General features: G+C 50.8%; 9 protein-coding genes across 9 annotated transcripts; 5 read left to right on the forward strand and 4 right to left on the reverse strand.

The window, feature by feature from the left end:
* Positions 1-444: 444 nt before the first annotated feature.
* Z519_07858 (uncharacterized protein) lies at positions 445-1,520 on the forward strand (the record flags this gene model as incomplete). Its single annotated transcript, XM_016765588.1, has 2 exons — positions 445-765; positions 858-1,520. 2 exons carry the CDS (start codon positions 445-447, stop codon positions 1,518-1,520), a joined length of 984 nt encoding a protein of 327 aa, XP_016618557.1.
* A 373-nt stretch (positions 1,521-1,893) lies between these two features.
* Positions 1,894-4,207, reverse strand: Z519_07859 (uncharacterized protein; the record flags this gene model as incomplete). Its single annotated transcript, XM_016765589.1, has 2 exons — positions 1,894-4,045; positions 4,146-4,207. 2 exons carry the CDS (start codon positions 4,205-4,207, stop codon positions 1,894-1,896), a joined length of 2,214 nt encoding a protein of 737 aa, XP_016618558.1.
* Positions 4,208-4,778: 571 nt separating this feature from the next.
* Z519_07860 (uncharacterized protein) lies at positions 4,779-5,583 on the forward strand (the record flags this gene model as incomplete). The annotated part of the gene is made up of 6 exons (XM_016765590.1): positions 4,779-4,856; positions 4,916-4,954; positions 5,000-5,046; positions 5,104-5,332; positions 5,379-5,509; positions 5,559-5,583. The coding sequence occupies 6 exons, from the start codon at positions 4,779-4,781 to the stop codon at positions 5,581-5,583; spliced, it is 549 nt and encodes a 182-aa protein (XP_016618559.1).
* A 902-nt stretch (positions 5,584-6,485) lies between these two features.
* Z519_07861 (uncharacterized protein) lies at positions 6,486-8,760 on the forward strand (the record flags this gene model as incomplete). The annotated part of the gene is made up of 2 exons (XM_016765591.1): positions 6,486-8,418; positions 8,519-8,760. The coding sequence occupies 2 exons, from the start codon at positions 6,486-6,488 to the stop codon at positions 8,758-8,760; spliced, it is 2,175 nt and encodes a 724-aa protein (XP_016618560.1).
* Positions 8,761-9,727: 967 nt separating this feature from the next.
* Positions 9,728-10,694, reverse strand: Z519_07862 (uncharacterized protein; the record flags this gene model as incomplete). Its single annotated transcript, XM_016765592.1, has 2 exons — positions 9,728-10,303; positions 10,473-10,694. 2 exons carry the CDS (start codon positions 10,692-10,694, stop codon positions 9,728-9,730), a joined length of 798 nt encoding a protein of 265 aa, XP_016618561.1.
* Positions 10,695-11,071: 377 nt separating this feature from the next.
* Positions 11,072-13,124, reverse strand: Z519_07863 (uncharacterized protein; the record flags this gene model as incomplete). The annotated part of the gene is made up of 7 exons (XM_016765593.1): positions 11,072-11,180; positions 11,239-11,357; positions 11,420-11,633; positions 11,752-12,216; positions 12,273-12,438; positions 12,481-12,765; positions 12,830-13,124. The coding sequence occupies 7 exons, from the start codon at positions 13,122-13,124 to the stop codon at positions 11,072-11,074; spliced, it is 1,653 nt and encodes a 550-aa protein (XP_016618562.1).
* Positions 13,125-14,058: 934 nt separating this feature from the next.
* On the forward strand, positions 14,059-15,336 carry Z519_07864 (uncharacterized protein; the record flags this gene model as incomplete). The annotated part of the gene is made up of 4 exons (XM_016765594.1): positions 14,059-14,225; positions 14,299-14,609; positions 14,665-14,986; positions 15,036-15,336. The coding sequence occupies 4 exons, from the start codon at positions 14,059-14,061 to the stop codon at positions 15,334-15,336; spliced, it is 1,101 nt and encodes a 366-aa protein (XP_016618563.1).
* A 359-nt stretch (positions 15,337-15,695) lies between these two features.
* On the reverse strand, positions 15,696-16,578 carry Z519_07865 (proteasome subunit alpha type-5; the record flags this gene model as incomplete). The annotated part of the gene is made up of 4 exons (XM_016765595.1): positions 15,696-15,972; positions 16,019-16,365; positions 16,415-16,493; positions 16,541-16,578. The coding sequence occupies 4 exons, from the start codon at positions 16,576-16,578 to the stop codon at positions 15,696-15,698; spliced, it is 741 nt and encodes a 246-aa protein (XP_016618564.1).
* A 323-nt stretch (positions 16,579-16,901) lies between these two features.
* Z519_07866 (uncharacterized protein) lies at positions 16,902-19,668 on the forward strand (the record flags this gene model as incomplete). Its single annotated transcript, XM_016765596.1, has 2 exons — positions 16,902-17,268; positions 17,321-19,668. The coding sequence occupies 2 exons, from the start codon at positions 16,902-16,904 to the stop codon at positions 19,666-19,668; spliced, it is 2,715 nt and encodes a 904-aa protein (XP_016618565.1).
* Positions 19,669-20,434: the final 766 nt, after the last annotated feature.

The following is a 20,434-nucleotide window of genomic DNA, read 5'->3' on the forward strand; positions in this document are numbered from 1 at the left end:
CGAGATTACAGCCGAGAATTCCTAGCCCAGTTGTGGCTACATATCTTACTGGGTACTAACAATTAGGTACCTCTCATGAGTCATTGCCCTCAACTGTTGCAAGGGGTTTTGTCCTTTTCTACGTGAGCTTCCCCCGCATTCCCGGATTCGCCGAAGGGACTTGTTACCACAGCGTTCTTACGCGCGTTGGGGCCGACATGTGAGCGATTCGTTCGTGCCGAGAATCTCTAGCCCAGTTGTCGCTACCTCTGAGCTGTTGTGATGGCACCAGATGGGCATGGCCGTGCTGACTGATGCGTGGTCTCAACCTGTTCTGACTCGTGGTGCTCGTGGCATATAAAGGCAAGAGCCTTGTCCTTTTCTCAAAGGTGGTCAGAAAATCTTCCTTCCCGTCCCCTTCTCCAAGTAATCAGAAACCCCAAATTTGGGACCACCACAGGCACAATGGACAAGCTCGAGAAGAAAACACTCGACGTCACACGTGGTTTCACATATACATACTATACCAGCCCTGCAAAGGACGGTCGTCCAACTTTGCTCTTGGTTCACGGTTTCCCAGACGCGCCTGATACGTATGAGGAAGTGATTCGAGACTATCTGCTCCCCAATGGATACGGTGTAATTGCCGTAGACTGCTTGGGCTACAATGGCACCTCAAAGCCCACTGACAAGGAATCCTACAATATGCAGTTGATGTGCCAGGACCTCAAGGAGATCATTGATAAGGAAGGGCTTGACAAGGTCATCCCCGTCGGCCATGACTGGGTAAGTCTAGCGAGCGGAATGGGCGTTGCTATCCTATCCTCCCCATGTCACCCGGAGGACGATTTCGGATTGCTCACGAACCCCTCCCCCAGGGCGCCGGTGTCGTGCAACGCTTCTACAACTTCCACGCCGACCGAGTGTGCGGCCTCGTCCTCATGAACGTTGCGTACACGGTTCCGACGCCTCAACCGTTCGACCTCGACGCCACCATCGAACTCACCAAAGGAATCTTCGGCTACGGCACCTTCTGGTACTGGAAGCTCTTTGCAGGCGACGACGGCGCCCAAGTAATTGACTCCCACCTGGAAGCCTTTTGGGATGTCGCGCACGGCGAACCCGAGACGTGGCTCGAGACGCTCTGCAAGCCCGACGGCGTGAGAAACTTCCTCCTCGCCGACAAGAGGCAGCCCACCATGGCCTACGCGACGGAGGAACGCAAGCAGAAATGGATCGCCGACATGAAGGCTGGAGGCTTTGATGCGCCCCTGAACTACTACCGATCCATGGTCTTTGGCGTACAGGACAAAGCCGTCGCCGCTATCCCCCCCGAGAACATCCCCATCAAGTGCCCGCTTCTGTTCTGGGGCGGCAAGCGGGATTACGTCTGCCGACCGGAGATGCTGCAGATGAGTCTCGATGCCGGATTGATACCGGATTGTAAGCAGGTCGTGGTTGATTCGGGACATTGGGCTCATTTGGACAAGCCGAAGGAATTTGGGGAGGCGCTGGTGGGCTGGTTGAAGGAGAAGCATTGAGGAAGCAAGATTCTGGGCATCATGTTGGACAGTAGGGCCATATAAATGACTTCTCCAGTCGAGTAATGCTTTCGTTCTCGACCGGTTTTCACAAGCCCCGCTGGACTTTATGCCCATTTGAGACAAATCGCCTGGATTGAAACGGTCTCGGATTGGTCAAAGTTATCAAAGAAGATGGCCACCACGAGTCATCCAAGTTCTCATGCGTATGCTTTCATAAAAGAGGCCTCCCATGAAACAAAGGGCGAGTAGTCGGAACATGTTCATATACACGTCGTCCTCACAACCAACGGGTAGATCAGCCCAACATGTCGCTGTAGATGGGACCGCTGCCACCACGAGAGACGTCGGGCAACGGACAACCAGCCACAGATTACCATGCCCACATGAGCTTGTGCGCCAAAATCCGCTCACCTAACCTCTCATACAAAAACGCATTGATCCAACTATCATTGGTGCGATTCATCCTGCCAAAGACCGCGCCGCCCTTCCATGCCACAACCTGCGGATCTAATTCCCTAGGTGGTCGTCCGATCAGGATGTCCTTGCTGTAGCCGGGTAGTATCCCCTTCAGACTCTCTTCCAAATGCGAACCGAGTCCGGGAATCATAGATGTGCCACCCGTAAGCATGATGCCAGAGAGGAGATCAGATGTCTTCTGGGAGGAGCCTCTAGCTGCGTGGGTAATGGAGGTGACGATTGCATTGGGGAGGGGGTAGATGGGGAGGATGTCGTCGCGGCGTTCAATGGAGAGGGGTTCTTCTTCCTCCACGTCTGGGACAGGAGGCTTCTCATCACGTGGAGCTCCGCCTTCGTTCTCCTCCCCTGGTTGCGGTGTGCCGTCCGCCAAGTTGCGGGCCGGAGAACTTGCAGCTGATGGTTGTGGTGTTGCATCCATTTCCTTGATGTTGCTAAACGATGGACGGCGGGAGTCATTGTTGAATGCTTCATCTTTTGTTGCTGTTCCATTGGTGAGAACGCCATTGATGTGTCCATTGGCCTTGGTGGCAAGCTTGTTTGTCGAGGTGAGAACTTCTTCCGGAGCAATAGCCGTCAGGATCTCTGCTTGCGCGGTCGAGCTCGGATCGTTTGGTTTGCCGTCGTAGATGTCGTAGGATTTGTCGACGAGTTTACGACGACCATTGAGTTTCCCACCGTTATCGAAGATTTGAGGTTTGAAAAGTCCCATTGGGGCGAGGATAACTTCGTCGTAGATCTTGAATGTGTACTTCCTGGTGTCCTGTCCCGGCGCACGCAAATGAAAGTCATACAATTGTACCGACACATCTGCCTCGGTCATGGTGCAATACTTCTGCTTCAGCTCTTCTGCCAGCTGAAAATCATATCGTCGGTTTAGGTTGATCTCTGAATATGGGAAATGGTTGTAAATGATCATCTTAACGAATGTTTCCGTGATGTCCCTTCCGCCGTATTTCAGGTTGACTCGGGAGTTGTCAATAACCATTCCGTCTTCAACACACGATATCGTTGTCTTCTGCGCGCCGATGTCGACAATGCAGCAAGTCGTAAAGCCGGCGCCGAAGGAAGCAGCCAAACTTTCCTGAATAAAGCAGACTCGTCCAAACCCGAACTCTGCTATAGCCAATTCAAGCAGGCTTGTTACGTATGTTCTCTCGTAGTAGTCAGGGATGACTATGACGCAGCTGTATTGATTCCAGTCTGCCCGGGTGCGGAGTTTCAGTTCGAGTTGAGATTTGATGGCGTCTTCGATAATGATGCGGATGTCATCGTACAAGAAACGTTTCGAGTCGTAGTCTTGCTCGTTGATCCACCCACATCGAATGGGCCAGAACAGTTTGTACCGCGGCGTTGACTGATCTGGGATCCGCAGAGCGGCTTTGCCGGTGATATATTCGGGAGGACCGCCCAAACCATCTGTGGTATCTGTCCACTCAATACGCATGGTGTCATTGTGCTCCGTTATAGTTTCGTATGTATTTCGACGGTTGTAGCTGGTTACCATGTCTCTCGACTGCGGCAACACCTTTCTCTTGTTCATCCTCATCCGCACTTTGAGATCCTGAGACATGGCCGAAAACTTCTTTGCAAAGTCCTCGCCAAAACGCTTCTCTGGTTCTGGTGGCGGTAAGCCATTGTCCAATTTGGCTCTTTTGGGTGCTGGTTCTCCATCTCCCTCCTCGCTCTCAGATTTAGCCGATCGGCGCGCGATGACCATGGGAACGGTCTTTGGTAGAGCGTCGTTGGCAAGACCAACTCTTAGATTCTGGGACCCGATGTGGATAACAATCGTCTTTGCTCCGCTTGAAGCCTCGTCTTCAGCCTCTTCTTCACCATCCTCCATTTCAATGTCCCCATCAGGCCCGACTGTTTTGCCTTGTGCGAGTGCCCGATCCCTATCTTTGGCTTGTTTCACCATTTTGTTGCGGGCTTCCTCCTGCTGCGATCGGAAGGCCAGTATTTGTTCGTCTCGTTTGAGATAGTCCGTGTAATAGTTTTTTTGATTTATGGCTTGGATCATAGGCCAGGATGTCAGCTCCATGTTGCTATAAACAACCGTTAGTCTGTATCGCCGTTTGAGGCCGCTTAATGGCGAGGACTGTCGCAAAATCGAAAAAAGGTCCTTCGAAAACAAGGAGAACTCACTTGTCGGTTCTTTCCAGGCCTTCCTCCCGCAGGAGTGCCTTTCCGCTTTTCTTGCCCACCATCTTTATATGGTCTCCCTCAACCCCTTTGGAACTTTTTATGATTCGGGATGGAGTTGAAAGAGAGGCGTGACGGTCTTCGTCGATGATGACAGTCTATTGTACCATTCTGGCGTAAGGTTGGGCGGGAAGAGAGGAGGTCCCTTTTCCTGGTGGTACAATGTGTGGTATGAGACGGCGCAAAGGCCAAAGTCAGGTTGTGCTGGTCTGGAAGAGGCAGAACTCCGCAAGTTGCAGGTGGTGGCACGCGTTGAGAGAAGCGAGGAAAGTCCAGGAAAGTCCCACCCCGGATCATCGGCGGTCAGTGGCTTGACGTTCGAGGCTTCGCCCACCACAACATCTCTGGGCTTCTATTTTTCTCTTTTTTGTCCTTTCTTCACAATCTAGGTGACATTGGATCTCAGCGAAGGCAGATAAGAATAGCCGGAAGTAGACACTGTCTGCACGTCACCCTGATCAGGCTCTATTCGAAAAACTACGAAAGTCCCATATCGAAATCAAATCAGCGACATGGTCTTTTCGTGACCACTTGTCGACTCTAGCCTGTTGAAGCCGACGTCTTCCATCGTCGGACATGGGTGGCTCACTATCAAAATACTTCACCAATCTCATTTGGGGCAAGAAAGATATCAGGATTCTGATTCTTGGTCTTGTGCGTTGTTCGAGATTTCTATCACCGGAGACAAAAAGGGCTGACAGGTGTTCAATAAGGACAATGCCGGCAAGACCACTCTTTTGTACAGACTCAAGGTAGGCCATCGTTGACGGACCTGGACCTTGATCTAAATGAGACAGATCGGCGAAGTGGTAACTACGATACCGACAATTGGATTCAATGTCGAGTCAGTCTTGCACAAGGATTATACATCTGGCATGAGAGACTGACTCCACTCTACTAGGTCCGTCCAGTACGGCAATCTGAACTTCGATGTCTGGGATTTGGGTGGACAGACCTCAATAAGGCCTTACTGGAGATCATACTACGCCAACACCGCCGCTGTGATATTTGTCATTGATTCAACCGACATTGAACGATTAGAGATCGCCGCGGACGAGCTAAGGTCGATGCTGAATGAAGATGAATTGAAAGATGCAGCTTTATTGGTGTTTGCCAACAAGCAAGATCAGGTACGGACCTTCTCTCGGCTTCTGGGACTCGGCTGACGGCTGGTAGCCTGGCGCACAAGGAGCAGGAGAGATCTCTGAAGCTTTGAAACTGGGCGAGCTGAGAGACCGGAATTGGAGTATTGTTGCGTGCTCAGTGATTGATGGGAAAGGGATCAATGAGGGCATGGATTGGCTTTCGTAAGTCTGTTAACTCGAAGTACACGTTGAGCGTTCTAACGGCCTGCAGTCAAACTGTGCAATCAGAGTCATGATGTTTGTTAAAATATACCCATGCATCATTGCGGCGCGCGTACAAGAACATCAATATCATTCTGCATCTGGTTCATACAAGAGTTTTCAACCACACGGCCTAATTCCCTGGACATCCAGATTGGATTGGAACCCACAGATGAAACAGGAACGGTCCTTTCGATCAAACACACACCAAAGTGCTCTGCGAGCAATACGTTTGGTGTGGGGGACCTCGAAGAGCGCAACTCGAGCCATGCTTGTTGCTCCTAGACCGAGCACCTTGCTTCCCATGTAGGTAGGTCGGCTTCAGATTGGATTACCGCGAAAATCAGTGATCAGAGATGACTGTACGAGGATGGGGTTCCTGTTTTTTTGACTGCAAATGCCTTAGAGCAGGCTTTCGAATAATGAGGGACAGGGGCCGACTGGTCAATGGATAGGGTGTAGCGTTTGAGAGGTATCATTCGTGCTCCATGGAGTATAAAATGATGGTTGAATGTGTGACAAAGTGCCCGGGAGGTGAATGTGGGGAGACGGGCATAATAGTCCGCAGTTCGCAGATCTAGACTCGTTCAGTGTCGCTGAAACAAATCATTCTTCGCAACATCAGAGTCTCCGAGTCTCATTCTGATTTTGCTGCCAGAGAAAGAATTTATTCGCTCTTCGGCGGTGTCTAGGTCGCGTCCGCTTCCTATTCATGTCCCTGCTATAAATCTCTATCCACCGTCAATCTGTCACGCTGGCTCGATCAAAGGGCTTACTCGTTTTCCTCGCCTCCATCGCCTTCTTCTCCCTCGTGACCATCATCAGCCTGGCTCCCTTTCGTGCAGTTCCCCGGTTGGGTTCGATCTTGAACCAAATCCGACCCCTCAAGCCAGCATCTTCCTCGACGTCCTCTTTCAGACCGGTGACCACTTCCAGTATGACTTCGGGGAAGTTTCGCAAGCCTCCGCAGGCCCCCCCGAGCTTCACGGCAACTCCTGAGTCGCTGATGAAAGAAACAAAGGACATGTTGGCTGGTTCCAAGAAGATTACAGACGACATTGTGGCTCAAATTTCGCAGCAAGATGCGACTTTTCAAAATGTGCTTCTTCCCATGGCGCATGACGAGAACCAGCAGACATTGAAAGCCCACATCCTAGGTTTCTACCAGTCTGTCTCCACCGACCAGGCACTGCGGGATGCTTCAACAGAGGCCGAGAAACTCATGGACGACTTTAGTATTGAGGCTGCTATGCGGGAGGACGTCTTCAATCTGGTGGACGCGGTGCTCAAGAAGGGAGAGAAGTTGGATCCCGAGTCCCAGAGATTACTAGAAAAGGAGCACAAAGCCTTTGTACGGAATGGCTTGAATATTCCAGCAGGGCCAAAACGGGATCGGTTCAAGGAAATCAAGAAGAGACTCAGCCAGCTGGGCATTGCGTTTTCCAAAACGCTGAATGAAGAGAAGAGCGGTCTGTGGTTTACCGCCGAAGATCTCAACGGTGTTCCTGAGGATGTCCTCTCTCTGTTGAAGAAAGAAGGGGACAAGTACTGGTTGACCTTCAAATATCCAGATCTATTCCCTACTCTCAAATACGCCACAAATAGCGCCACCAGACGGAAAGTCTTTGTTGCTAACGAGAACAAATGCAATCAAAACGTTCCGCTGTTCCGGGAAGCTATCCTGCTCAGAGACGAAGCCGCTCGCCTGCTTGGGTATCCCAATCATGCTGCCTTCAGGATCGAGGATAAAATGGCAAAGACCCCCAAAACGGTGGACGATTTTCTGGCTGATTTGCGCAGCCGATTAACCCAGGGAGGCCTAGATGAGATTGCAACTCTTAAGAAGATGAAGGAAGAAGATCTGAAATCTCGCGGTGAGGAATTTGACGGCCGCTATTATCTGTGGGACCACCGCTTTTATGATCGGATGATGGAGGAGAAGGACTACCAGCTGGATCAACAGTTGATTTCGGAATGGTTCCCGCTGCAAACCACGATCAAAGGCATGCTTGAGATCTTCGAACAATTATTTGGCCTTGTCTTCGTGGAAATCGTGGGCAAGGACCGAGACACGGTTTCACCATCCGGCAAGGGTGAGGATATTGTGTGGCATGAAGAGGTGCAGGTCTTCAGCGTCTGGGACGATGAAGGCGAAGGTAGTGGATTTGTGGGCTACCTATACCTGGACTTGTTCCCTCGTACTGGGAAATATGGACATGCGGCCAACTTCAATCTCCAACCGGGCTTCGTTCAACAGAACGGAACGAGGAGGTATCCAGCCACAGCTCTCGTATGCAACTTTTCCAAACCCACGGCAAAGAAGCCCAGTTTGCTGAAGCACGACGAAGTCACCACTCTCTTCCACGAACTCGGTCATGGCATCCACGATCTCGTATCTCGTACAACCTACTCGCGATTTCATGGTACCAACACTGTGAGAGACTTTGTCGAGGCACCGAGCCAAATGCTGGAGAACTGGTGCTGGACACCATCTCAGCTCAAATCGCTGAGCAGACACTACTCGACTCTGTCGTCCGATTATTACGAGGCATGGAAAGAGGCAGCTGGTGGATCGGACGCAGGGAAACCCGAAGAACGCATCCCGGATGATCTGATACAGAAACTGATTAAGACGAAGAACCTCAACGGCGCCCTGTTCAATCTTCGTCAATTGCACTTTGGCATCTTTGACATGGCGATACACGAGCCGAAAGATCACAGCAGTCTCGAAGAAATGAACATATCTGAGACATACAATGCCTTGAGGAAGGATATTAGCAAGATTGACGGGCCCGAAGTGTTTGGCGAAGGCAATAGTTGGGGGAACGGACAAGCCACCTTTGGCCATTTGATGGGTGGTTATGATGCCGGTAAGTCTCCCGCTCTCCGCCACCACTGCTTCACTTTTCTTTCTTCGTTGAGCCGGATCCTCTCCTCCTAAGCGACTCTACTCACATGTGTCTCTTGCAGGCTACTACGGCTACCTCTCCTCCCAAGTCTACTCCACGGACATGTTCTATACGGTCTTCAAGAAGAACCCCATGGATCCCAAAGAAGGCCGCCGCTACCGACATACGGTCCTCGAGAAGGGCGGCAGTCAAGACGAAATGAAGACTCTGGTCGATTTCCTCGGCAGGGAGCCCAAAACAGACGCATTTTACGAGGAGCTCGGACTCACAAAGGGAACGCAATCAGGGGTCGGCACGAGTTGAAAAGCAAGAATTCTCTCGGGCGTGCAGGGGTCATTTAGTTCCTTGGGTTGTACATATTACTCATCAGCCGGAACAGACGACAGGTCTTTTTTGGGGAGCTATGCAATGCATCAGGTGCGAGATTTTGTGGGTCATTGGGGTTGCATGCCATAGAACAGCATGTTCCAGGCTTTTGAAAGGAAGTGCCTAAGTATATCTTTGTGACACGACTTGGATAGAAAAAGGTGGAAAGATAAGAAGCAAGCAGGTGAATATCCTCCGAACGGTACTATGGAACAGAGGCGAATCCTTCTCTGATAACCATCTTACATACCTTGAAATGTATACCATGTGTACTGTCAGACACATTTTCAACAGGCAGATGATAGACACTATACCCTATAGACATCCGCCAATCGAAAGACCCGGCCCCGTTGCCTCCCTTTTTAGGGACCAAGTTTTGAGCACTCGCAGACCAACGAATGTCTCGTAATGTAACTCTATACACAAACTTGACGACCGGCCTGTATATGGAGATCCTCACCTCACAATCAGCGTCCCAGCGCGTTGACTCTCGAAATTTGTACTTGCAACTACATACACATACTGGGCCAACCGGCCGGCTGACTGGCCGAGCCATGTACTCAGTACTCCGTACAGAGCTGCTCACGGTGTATGTTGCTCGTGACATGCGACGAGGGCACTCGCGAGGACTCGTACTTGAAGTCGACGTGTCCACCGCGCCGTGTGCAAACGTAGAAGTGCTCGCTCAAATGCAGAGAGAAAAGCGTCGAAACTGCATGGGACGGGCGATGGCGCAGGAAGTGTGGAGAGCCGACCAGTACTAACCACGGAAGAGGCAAAGAGACTGAAACGAGAGTGTTACTTCTATTACATTGTTGAAATTCCCATAGACAACTACTGGTACACATAAGAAACCGCCCTCTGTTCCCTAAATCCAAACCACACCTGCATCACCGCACCACCGTTATCTTCGCGCGAACTTCAGCTCCCCAAATTTAGTCACATACGGCCTTTCGCTCTGATGGCAAATGAAAGACCGGTTGCCAAGATCATGCAGGCCCATACCTTGGGGTCCCCAGACACTCTCCATCTCCTCTCTCTTTTTCGACTTTGGCTTCTCCCACTTGATGCGAAGCTTCTCAAAGAAGACATAGCTCGCGTAAAAGACCGGGCTTTCAGCGCCGTCCGTAGGACCGTGCTTCTTTAAAAACCTGCCTAGTTGTGCTGCCGTTGCTTTCACCCCTGTTGATTGCGGAAGAGCCGCATTGATGGTGCGAGTGAAGCCTGCGTTGCTAGCCCCCGGCGTTTCTCGTAGGAAACGATTGATTTTGGTGCGGATGTCGTCGCAGGTATCATACACAGGGACCGAGTCTCTTTCATCACCATCAAGGTGGATTGAGGAGACGTCGTTGTCTCCTGCCGCGCCTTGTTTGGATTTGGAGCCGGCACCTTTTTGCTGCGCGTTTCCTTTCCTGGTGGCCGATTCATCTTTCTTTGCCTTCTTGTTCGGTTTTGGGACTGTGGAGTCGGCCGTCCCATCCTGAAAAGAGGTTAGGATTAGAGTCGATATTCGAATGAACAGAGGGCAATAAAAGAGTGAGAAAAGGACGACGGCAAAAATCAGGAATATGGAGGCCGTCAATTGTTACAAAATGGCTGAAGAGCAGAGCGTGACGCGAGAGGATAGCAAGAAGACCTTTCCAACTCACATCTAAGTCAATTTCGTTCTCGTTGCTGTCGCTCTTGCGTTTCTTACTTGCTGTGGACTTACACCCGTCGCGCTTTTGAGCGGCGGAAGGAATGTTGACGCTGCGGTCCTCTAGAGCCTTCTTTGCGGGCATATTCATCAATTGGGAAAGATTCTGGAGACTGGATGCGATGTTCAGAAAGGAGTCTTGGGATTGTGGTTGGGTCTTCTCAGGAAGAGACATTTGGACCGGAACCCCGCCGGAGGGATCGAGGCTTTATACAAAGTACAAGTATGAAGTCGTGGGATGATCTCATGGAAGGGTGATCAGGCTGGTGATCAGAGGATACTACGACGTCAGAGGTGGAGGAACGCCACGAAGAGTACAAGGACGACCAGAAGGTTCAAGAAGCTTGGAAAAGTGGGTGACAATAACCTGACGAGAACGCGAAACGACAATCGTGATCAACAGAGGCAAACAAGGCCAAGCAAGGTCAGCCACTAGCACGCGTCCCACGCGTCTGACGACAACGCCTGATCACGTGGTTCTATGACAATCCCACCCTCTCTTGATGACGTCGGGCTCCTTTCCTGCCTTGCTGTCTCGCTGCCTCTCTGTTTCTAATGTGCAAACCTGAATGTGAGCATCTTGTTTCCCTTATCTGTCGTTGTCGCCAGGTATTGCCGTTGCTCGTCCTCTGTCATCGAGTTCCATTTACGGTCGCGGACTCTGAAGTTGGAGTCAGCAAAAGAGACGAAGGCGTCGAGGAGGGGCATGGACGACTTACTTATTTCTCCAGACATAGAACCATTTTGCGAGAAGGAATAGGACAATATTGTACGCGCTAATGCCGATAAGAACCTTATATCCACGTCGATATAGAGGCTGATCGTCGGCTCTGAAAATCTGCGCGTTCCATAGCGGTCAGCAACAAAAGTCTTCTGCAAGAATTGGAGAGGGATCTTCACATTTGATCCGATGATGTTACTCGCTTGCACAAACATGTTGTATAACGCCGAAGCCACAGTCCTTGTTCGAACTGAACCAGCGTTACGGCTGGTGATCGCTACGTGTATCGCATGCACATATGGAGCGCCTACGAGCAAAGTGGCCAAAGTATATTTGACCCATCTGGACGCCTCCCCAGGCAAGAGCTCCGACGCGATAAGTAATGGCATGCACCTGAAGCAGAAGGAATGTCAGCGTGGTCTCCCGGGACCGATTCCCCGTGGACGCCTCCGCGTCGTGCACCTCGGACTCCAGTAACAGACATCGAATATACAGAATAGAATCGACTCACCAGATCTGGCTAAGTAGTGCAACCAGGAATCTTTGGTTCGTCTTCTCAGACAACCAGGTAAAAGCGAGGAGGTTAATAATGAAGAGTACGTATGAGGGGATGGTGAGCATATTGACTTCAAATCTGCCGAAGGATTGCTTCAGGATCAACGACAAGTACTGGGTGACAGGGTAGTTGGGGATCAAAAAGGACAGCCCAATAGCGTAGATTGGCCACATCTCCCAGTCACAGAGAGCGTAGAAGAGTAGTTTTGGCGTAACAGCTTGTCGATTGTGCATGTCGGCTTTGCTAGGGTCGTCCCGTAGAATGCGGTTAGCAATAATCTTTTCTTCTCGCTCACTGAACCAGCCCTTCTTTCCCCGAAACCACGACGCCGTCTGATACGGCGAAGGGGGCAAGTAAAAGTACGTAGCGATGCCAATAAGCCCTGTCAGCGTTCCCTCAAGTGCGAAAAGCCAGGCCCACCTGCAGGGTGTCTCAAATTTAGAACTCCTCTCATCCATATATGTATTGAAACGTACCCTGGGAGGTCATTTATGCCGCGCATGTTGAGGATGGCAGCGGCCAGAAAGGCACCAACAATCGATGTGGCTTGATACGCCGTCCAGAACCAGGCCAGCCGTGCAGGAAGTTCTCTGCCCTTGTAATAATATGACAAGTAAAGAATGGTATCTGGAATGAAGTGCACTAGATGTCAGTAGTAGTCCCGAACCAGGGAATGGTGGTGACTTATCCCCCCTTCAATCAGCCCAAGTAACGCTCGACAAGTATAGAAGGACGACCTCCCACTGAGGAAGGCTTGGAAACTTGCAACAAGACTCCAGCAGATCATTTGAATTGGTATCCAACGGTCTGGGCCGAGCTTCTTAGATATGAGTTGAGAAGGTAGCTCCGCCGATAAAAAACACAAGTAGAAAATAGTTTGTCCGTAGTTGTAGTCATTGGTTGTCAAGCGGAGGTCACCGAGCATATTGTCGGTCAAGGCTTGGACGATATTTGCTCTGTCAAGTTGTACTGATATACTATCAATACTAGAAACTCGTGTTTGAACAGAAAAGGTACTTCTGGCGGCACTCACACGCAAAGAAAGCAAGACAGACCCAAGAACAGATCTTCAGATCGATTTTGCGAACGATTTTTTTCTCCTCGACCGGATCCCATTGGAACGACGGGTCGAATCGATGGCGACCTTCCCACTTGTCAATAGGGACGTAGTTCTCTTCGCCTTGGACGCGAAGGAAGGTCTTGTCCTCGGTAATCGAGCTGCTACCGGAACTAAGGCCATCCTCGATGGTAAGAGTGACCGGCCCAGTCTCTCCCTTGAGGTCGTTTGCTGGCTCTAAAGAGCTCGCATTTGACTTGGGGGACGCCATATCTAGGCCAGAGAGGAAACAACTCGAAAAGCTTGCGACAGTGGTCCAATACCTGCGTAAATGGGCGATTTCGACGGCAGCTGTTAACTTATACCTACATGGAAAACCCGAGCTTCAGATCCTCACACTTCTCCCTGTTCACTCACCAAGCCGTGCTCTATTTTACTGGCACGGAAAGATCAGCGCGCACGTTGCAATGCTTGCGACCTTCCTGCAAGGGCTGTCCTCCGTTGAAGATGCTCTCACTCGGCAGACAGAACCGGTGGGACATGACCTCGACGGACTGAGTCTCCAGACCTGAATCCCTCAGCATGGATCCAATAAAGAGACTGTTAACGATAGGGTAAATTGCCGATCTCGGTGCGCAGCCTCACCGACAGGGGAAGACGCCGTCCGAGATGAGCCCGACAGCGAGGATCAGGCACGTTGTATCCATTCTCCAAAGTATTCCGAGCTCCTCAACCACTCCAATTCGATCGCAATTGGTTCACGTTGCTTATCAGACTGCATCCAGCGGCGCAGAGTTGGACCTGCGGAGTGCCTCGCGCTGCGTAGAGTGTGTACCTTCCCGCTTCAGCAGATCACGCAATATCAACCGAGAAGGCGTGCTCACCACTGAGAGCACCTCAAATGATTCCCAATGGATGGCAGCCATGTCGTGACAAGTGAACCCACGGCTGAGTTTTTCGACATTGTCGTAACAGATATATTTACGGTCCAACAAACGGAGAAGCGCACACGGCGGACGTTGCCCTGCGGGGTTGATGTCTCGGATAGAGGATTGATGAGCGAATCCCAAAGTTGGAGCAGTGATCAGGGATTTTGCGTGCCGAACATCCTGGGTATAGTATAAAAGAGGGGAATGTCACCGGCTGCATTCTCGTTCGATTAGATCAGTATTCAACCTAGATCTGCTGTAAGAACGTATTTCGAAATGGCGACCACGTCCGCACCTGCCGCTCTGAGAGGCGCCGTGGGAGCGTACAAGGACATCCAGACTGTGAGTTTTTCCAAGGAAAAAGAATTGAAGGGCACAGATAGGTTTGCTGCAGCGAGCTTTCCACACTATCTCCCCGTGTGGGATAACGAGAAGGGTGAAATGTAAGTGCTTGCACGACGTGGTGATGTCTCTTGGCTCTGGGAGTCTAACCAGTTCTTTGGGTTTATTACACAGATATCCGCCTTTGGAACCATTCGAGCATTATGAGCACGGAAAAGATGCCGATCCTTCGTTCAAGAACCTGCTGAAGGCCGGAAGCCAGATTGAAAACATCACAGCGTCAATTGGGGCCGAGGTGACCGGTGTCCAACTGTCTCAGCTCGACGACAAAGGCAAGGATGAACTGGCTCTCCTCGTTGCTCAGAAGAAGGTCGTGGCATTCCGAGACCAGGACTTCGCATCTCTTCCAATCCAAAAGGCGTTGGACTTTGGGCGGTACTTTGGAAGACTGCACATTCATCCCACCAGGCAAGCTGAACTCACGCGTTCGAGTCGATGCCGAAACCCTCGTGCTGACCTTCCATGACAGTGGTGCTCCAGAGGGATTCCCTGAAGTCCACCTCGTCCACCGTGGTGCCGAGGACAAGTCCTTCCTTGACTTTCTCAGCAGCCGAACCAACTCTATCGCATGGCATAGTGATGTAACATATGAGAATCAACCTCCTGGGACCACATTCTTGTACGCTCTCGATGTGCCCGAGGCGGGTGGCGATACTTTGTTCTGCAACATGGTCAAGGCGTATGAACGGCTCTCTCCAGCTTTCCAGGAACGCCTGGCGGGTCTGCAGGCTGTCCATTCCGGATACGAACAGGCCACCGCCGCCAAAAACAAGGGAAGCATCTATCGCCGAGCACCAGTCTCGTAAGTTTCCCGCGTTGGCTTCATAGCGATTTACTGACGGGGTGAATAGGTCCATCCACCCGGTGGTGCGAACTCATCCAGCAACGGGCGAAAAGGCTCTGTATATCAACCCGCAGTTCACCAGATATATTGTCGGGTTCAAACAAGAAGAGAGTGATTATCTCCTCAAGTTCTTGTATGACCATATCGCCCTTAGTCAGGATATCCAGTGCCGTGTCAGATGGAAGCCGGGTACCGTCGTTGTTTGGGACAACCGTGTCACAACGCACTCTGCTCTGATTGACTGGCAAGATGGCCAACGGCGACACATTGCACGCATCACTCCTCAAGCGGAGCGCCCCTCTGAGTAGATATTCCAAATCGGGGTTGCGAATTGGCATGATACGTGCTGGCTCGGGATTAGACGAGTGCTAGACCTAACAGTCTTCAGCATAGCATTAGACAGTCGTTTGCAGGAAAATAAAATCCAGAAGGCGGTCGAAGATGTTTGCATTTTATAATACCCCAGGGCGACTTCGCATTCAGAACATCCCGGCAGTGCGGGCGAGGAACATGATCGCCTCCAATTGCGATAAGGTCGCTTTAGGTTCAGTCGTGTTGCCAAAGGCGATGCCCACTATCCACTCTCTGTGCAAGACCCTTTGATTCTCTGATCCACGCCGGACGCCGGACGATGCGCATAATACGACATGCTGAACCATATGAGATTCTAGTCACCTTCGAGTCTGGCAACCACAGTGCTCATTTCGTCGTCGCTGTAGATCCGAAATCCGTTCTCACGGGTGACGCTCGCAAGTTGTACGTTCTTCGCATCCAGCTTTTCCTCCATAACCTGCTTCAATGTTTTCAACACTAGGGTCTCAGCCTCTTCCAGGGTCAAGGATCTATGGTATTCTGATTGCAACTCCGCCTGGGCGCCTTCACTGCCGGATCCGATGGCCTTTGCGTCGTAGCGGTAGAATGTGCCCGAGGGTTCTGCGTGGTACCTACAGCGATGAGCAATGAATGGCTCAATTGTGGGAAGTCACTTACAACTGTGGTCCTTGGTCCTCGTCCCAACCTGCAATCAATAAAGCAACACCAAAGGGGCGACTCATTATTGACTCTTCTCCCTGTGCTCCTTCACCGAATCTCAATGCTAAATCGCAGATGGCCTGCGTACAGCTCTCGACACCAAGTTTCTCATTGAAATTGAAGGCATGGTTTTGTGACTCTACCCTGGCATGCTCGATCATACTTCGTGCATCGGCTTGAAGACCTGACATAGCGCATCCGACATGTCTGTCGATCTCCACAATCTTTTCTATGCTGGAGGAGACAAGCAAGGGAGACGTAACGCGTTTCTCGACACCGAGGAGGACGCCATGTGATGTAGCAACCTGCAAATTATGAGAAAGTAGGCAAACGGTTAGAGAGTATTGATCGTACACCAATGGCCGTTGATCCGAGCTTGATGGCCTCTAATGAGTACTCAACCTGGAATAGACGGCCTTCGGGTGAGAAGGTGCTGTCGCATATTAGCCCATGGTTTGTTGTAAAAGCAAAGAGGCTCACTTGATTCCTCGGTCGTATTCTGATCGTGCAATAAACATGGCGAGAATCGTTCAAGACGCTGGTTGATAAGAAATCAGGACTGCCCCATAAGACAAGGTCTCGAAGGCAGAAACGGTGAAAATAAAGGTCAGAGTTAAGGAGAAGGAGCAAGAGTTGTTGGAACTACGTGTGAACAGGCAAGCTCTGGATGCGCAATCCAATCTCAGCCTTGTCAGAAATGTCTCTCCGCAGCCAAGCCTCTTCAGGGCAGCCCGCAGCCTCGACGCGCAACACATTGATAAACATCAACTCGGCCGCCAACTCGTCCGCAGTCGCCTGTCGGGTGTCGCTAATTGTCAGATAACGATGACGGCCTGTGGAGATGACGTCTCTACATTACCGAAGTGCATCTGCAACTGATCGGCGAAGCACCAATCTTTTCAACGGCCCGTCTCGCGTGAATTCTACCAGGACAAGAGACGATAGACCATTTGCCCGTGACAATGGCTATCCAATTCTCCCAGATGGATTCAGCGATCCTGCAGATGGAATGCACAAGCCTTCAAAGGTTGAGAATCGAGTGAGCGGTCTCGAACATAGGCGGCGGGAGAAATCGACGGTCACAACGACAGAGACCATTTACACGACAAGGAGGAGTCCGAAGAAAGAAACATCGAACACTGAAAGCCGGAAAGATAAGCGGACAGTAGCGAGCCCTGTTCTCAAGCATTTGCCGAAGGAGGATAATTGTACGTACTTTGAATGCTCTCGACTCACCACGCGCCTCTGACAATCCTGCAGTACCATGGGCACCCGCTGTCTCTCTAATTCCCCATTCTTCTGCGCCTCTGGCCACAAGAGTAACAGCACCGCCTTTGTCGCGCCATGCTCCGTCAGACCTCGACCCTGTCCCTCTCGAGACAATGTCAATGCAAGAACAAGAGCATGCGTTATTGGACGATTTACTGTATGTCTTCATGGGCTTCGAGGGACAGTATGTCCGATTCCATGATAGCTATGATCCCGCAGAGGAGAAAGACCGCTTGAATGGGCCATCATTTCATCCACTGCCAGGTCTTGACCCCAGCCTGAGGGATTTGACAAGTTCCATGCTTTCGATGGCTACCCATCACTGCGCAATAGAGGCTTTCATCGAGGTCCAAAGTAGGGAAGAATTTGGCTCCGTCAATCACGCGCTTTGTGCCGCCATCCGGAAGCTGTTGAAAGACTATCTCATCTTAATTGCACAGCTGGAGATGAAAGTCCTCACTGACCCAAAGTTCACACTGCACCAAATGCACATCGCAGTCATCCCAACCGCGCAATGTCTAGCTCAACTGTACTCTCTTGCCCAGGAATTATTAAAGAAGAATTCTTTGCTGGAAGAGGACATCGATGACTCTATTGACGACTTCGACGCCGACAATATCATCGAGCGACTAAAGGAAGGCGGTGATCTACTTCCGGGCAGTCTTAGCAAGAAACGGTGTATAGGTGGCAACGTTCTGGGTCTATTGACAACAAGACTTTCCACGTTCTCTGGAGATCCGGCCGCTCGATCCATCCTGGAGATGCTGTTACGGGAAGCAAGTAGACCTTACATGGTGATGCTGAACGAATGGTTACATCACGGCGGTATCCACGATCCGCATTCGGAATTCTTGATCGGAGAGAGGGCCAGCATCAAGCGTGAACGCCTCGACGAAGATTACACGGACGAGTACTGGGAGAAACGGTACTATATCCGCGAAAAGGAAATCCCACCTCAGCTAGAATCAGTTCGAGACAAGGTGCTTCTGGCTGGGAAGTATCTCAACGTGGTTCGGGAGTGCGGCGGTGTCAATATCAGCAGCAAAATTGATGACACTCCGGCAACGTTTGATGACCCTCGATTTCTCGATAATGTCAACAATGCCTATTCATTCGCGAATAAGGAGTTGCTCCAATTGCTCCTTACGAAGAATTCGCTGCGAAGTCGGTTACGGTCGATGAAGCACTATTTCTTCCTTGACCGAGCGGAATTTTTCCTGTACTTCCTCGAACTCAGCGATTCAGAGCTTCGGAAAAAGAATCGAGATGTCAACGTTGGAAAACTTCAGTCTTTACTGGATTTGGTTCTCCACCAACCGGGCAGCATCGCAGTAGCAGACCCGTTTAAGGAGGATGTGAAGGTAAAAATGAATCCGGTAGGCCTGACACAATGGCTGATCAAGGTCGTCAATTTGCAAGGCATGGACCAGGACAATCCAGATTCGATGATGGACCAATACAAGACGCCAGCTGCTGCACAGGCTTCTATGACTGAAAAGTTGAAGGATGAGAAGAAAAAAGAGGAAGAGAAGGACATTATCGGATTCGAAGCACTAGAGCTTGACTATACTGTGCCCTTTCCCCTCTCCCTCATCATCAGCCGAAAGACAGTTTCACGATATCAACTGATCTTCCGGTACACCCTCGCGTTGCGTCATCTCGAAACCCAGCTGGTGGGTTGCTGGTCAACTCATACGAAGGACAAGGCGTGGATCCACAAGTCCTCTGATAAAAGGTTTGAGTTGTGGAAGCGGCGGGTGTGGACGTTGCGTTCCCGCATGCTTGTTTTCGTTCAACAAATGCTCTTTTTTGCCACTGCGGAAGTGATTGAACCAAACTGGCAAAAGCTCATGGTGAAGGTCGATGATGCAGAACGTGATGATTTCGAAGAGGTCAGGCCAGGGCTCAATCCGAAAACGAAGCCAACAGTGGATGAATTGATGCAAGATCATGTCGACATGCTGGACTCTTGCATGAAAGATCTTGGATTGACGCAAGCGAAATTGCTCCGTCTGCACGCGAAGCTTATGACCGGTTGTGGGATGTTTGCCTCCTATGTTGAGCATGTCACCAAGTCGATCTATGAAGCTGACACGAGTCTTCAATCTAAACCTGTCAAGCCCGGAGCAGATGTTCCTCCAGCAGCGCCCACAGACCCAGCACGAATGAAGAGGATAGAAGAATCGATCAGGAAATACGAAGAGCACTTCAACAGGCATCTGAAGATCTTGATCGATGCCCTCAACTGGTTCGCAACCACTGAGACGGTCTCTTTGCTCAGTCTCTGCGGCAGGTTGACGAATGCTGAGGTTCAGAAGCGAGATGATTTATTTCTTTGAAAAGTGGCGGAGAAGGAAGACTTCTCGGTTCCCTCAATGCCTCCATGTTCCGCAATGGGGAGTTTTGTATGAGCTTTCGCACTTGGGAGTGTTATGAGATTGATGAAAGTGCATAAATGCACCACGGCGAAGACTATGAATGATACCCACACATATGACTGGCTGTTGACTTGATTACTATGCTTCCTTGTTTCCCTGCCTCACTAGAGACATTCGCACCTGCGAATTTTCGCCAAGTTTGCTCAAATGATACTTGATACATATAGACATCACCTCACACACCTTCGACTACTGTATATCTTTCCGTCTCTAATCTCGACCCTTTTGGTATGTCTGTCACGGTGCAGCAATGCCCTGAGGGCACTATGGACTACGATGCGCCCGTGCCGAGTGCCAGGCCAGGCTTAGCAGTCAAAGTGATCACCACGGAAGTCGTGCTCGCGATGCTGCACACACGGGACCGTGGCTTTGTGCCTGATTCGCCATAACAACGACTACCACGGGCTCAAAGTCTTCGACGGCTGGGAGACACGCTCCGCCTGCGCCCAAGGTCCTGTGGCAAGAGGTAGAGGACCGGGTCCTGAACTACAGCCTCCACCTGCAGAAGGCAACGATGGCATCCTGGTCCAGAGACTGATCCTATCGTGTTTCATGCCATGTCTTGTCCTGTCTTGGAGTAGAGAGTTTGACCATGCATCGACTTGCTTTTGCTGACGGGAGATCAAGATCGAGTGTGCCACGTGAAAAGATCGTACACCAGGGCCAA

The sequence above is a fragment of the Cladophialophora bantiana genome (assembly GCF_000835475.1).
Source record: "Cladophialophora bantiana CBS 173.52 unplaced genomic scaffold supercont1.11, whole genome shotgun sequence".
In the NCBI taxonomy this organism is placed as follows: domain Eukaryota; kingdom Fungi; phylum Ascomycota; class Eurotiomycetes; order Chaetothyriales; family Herpotrichiellaceae; genus Cladophialophora; species Cladophialophora bantiana.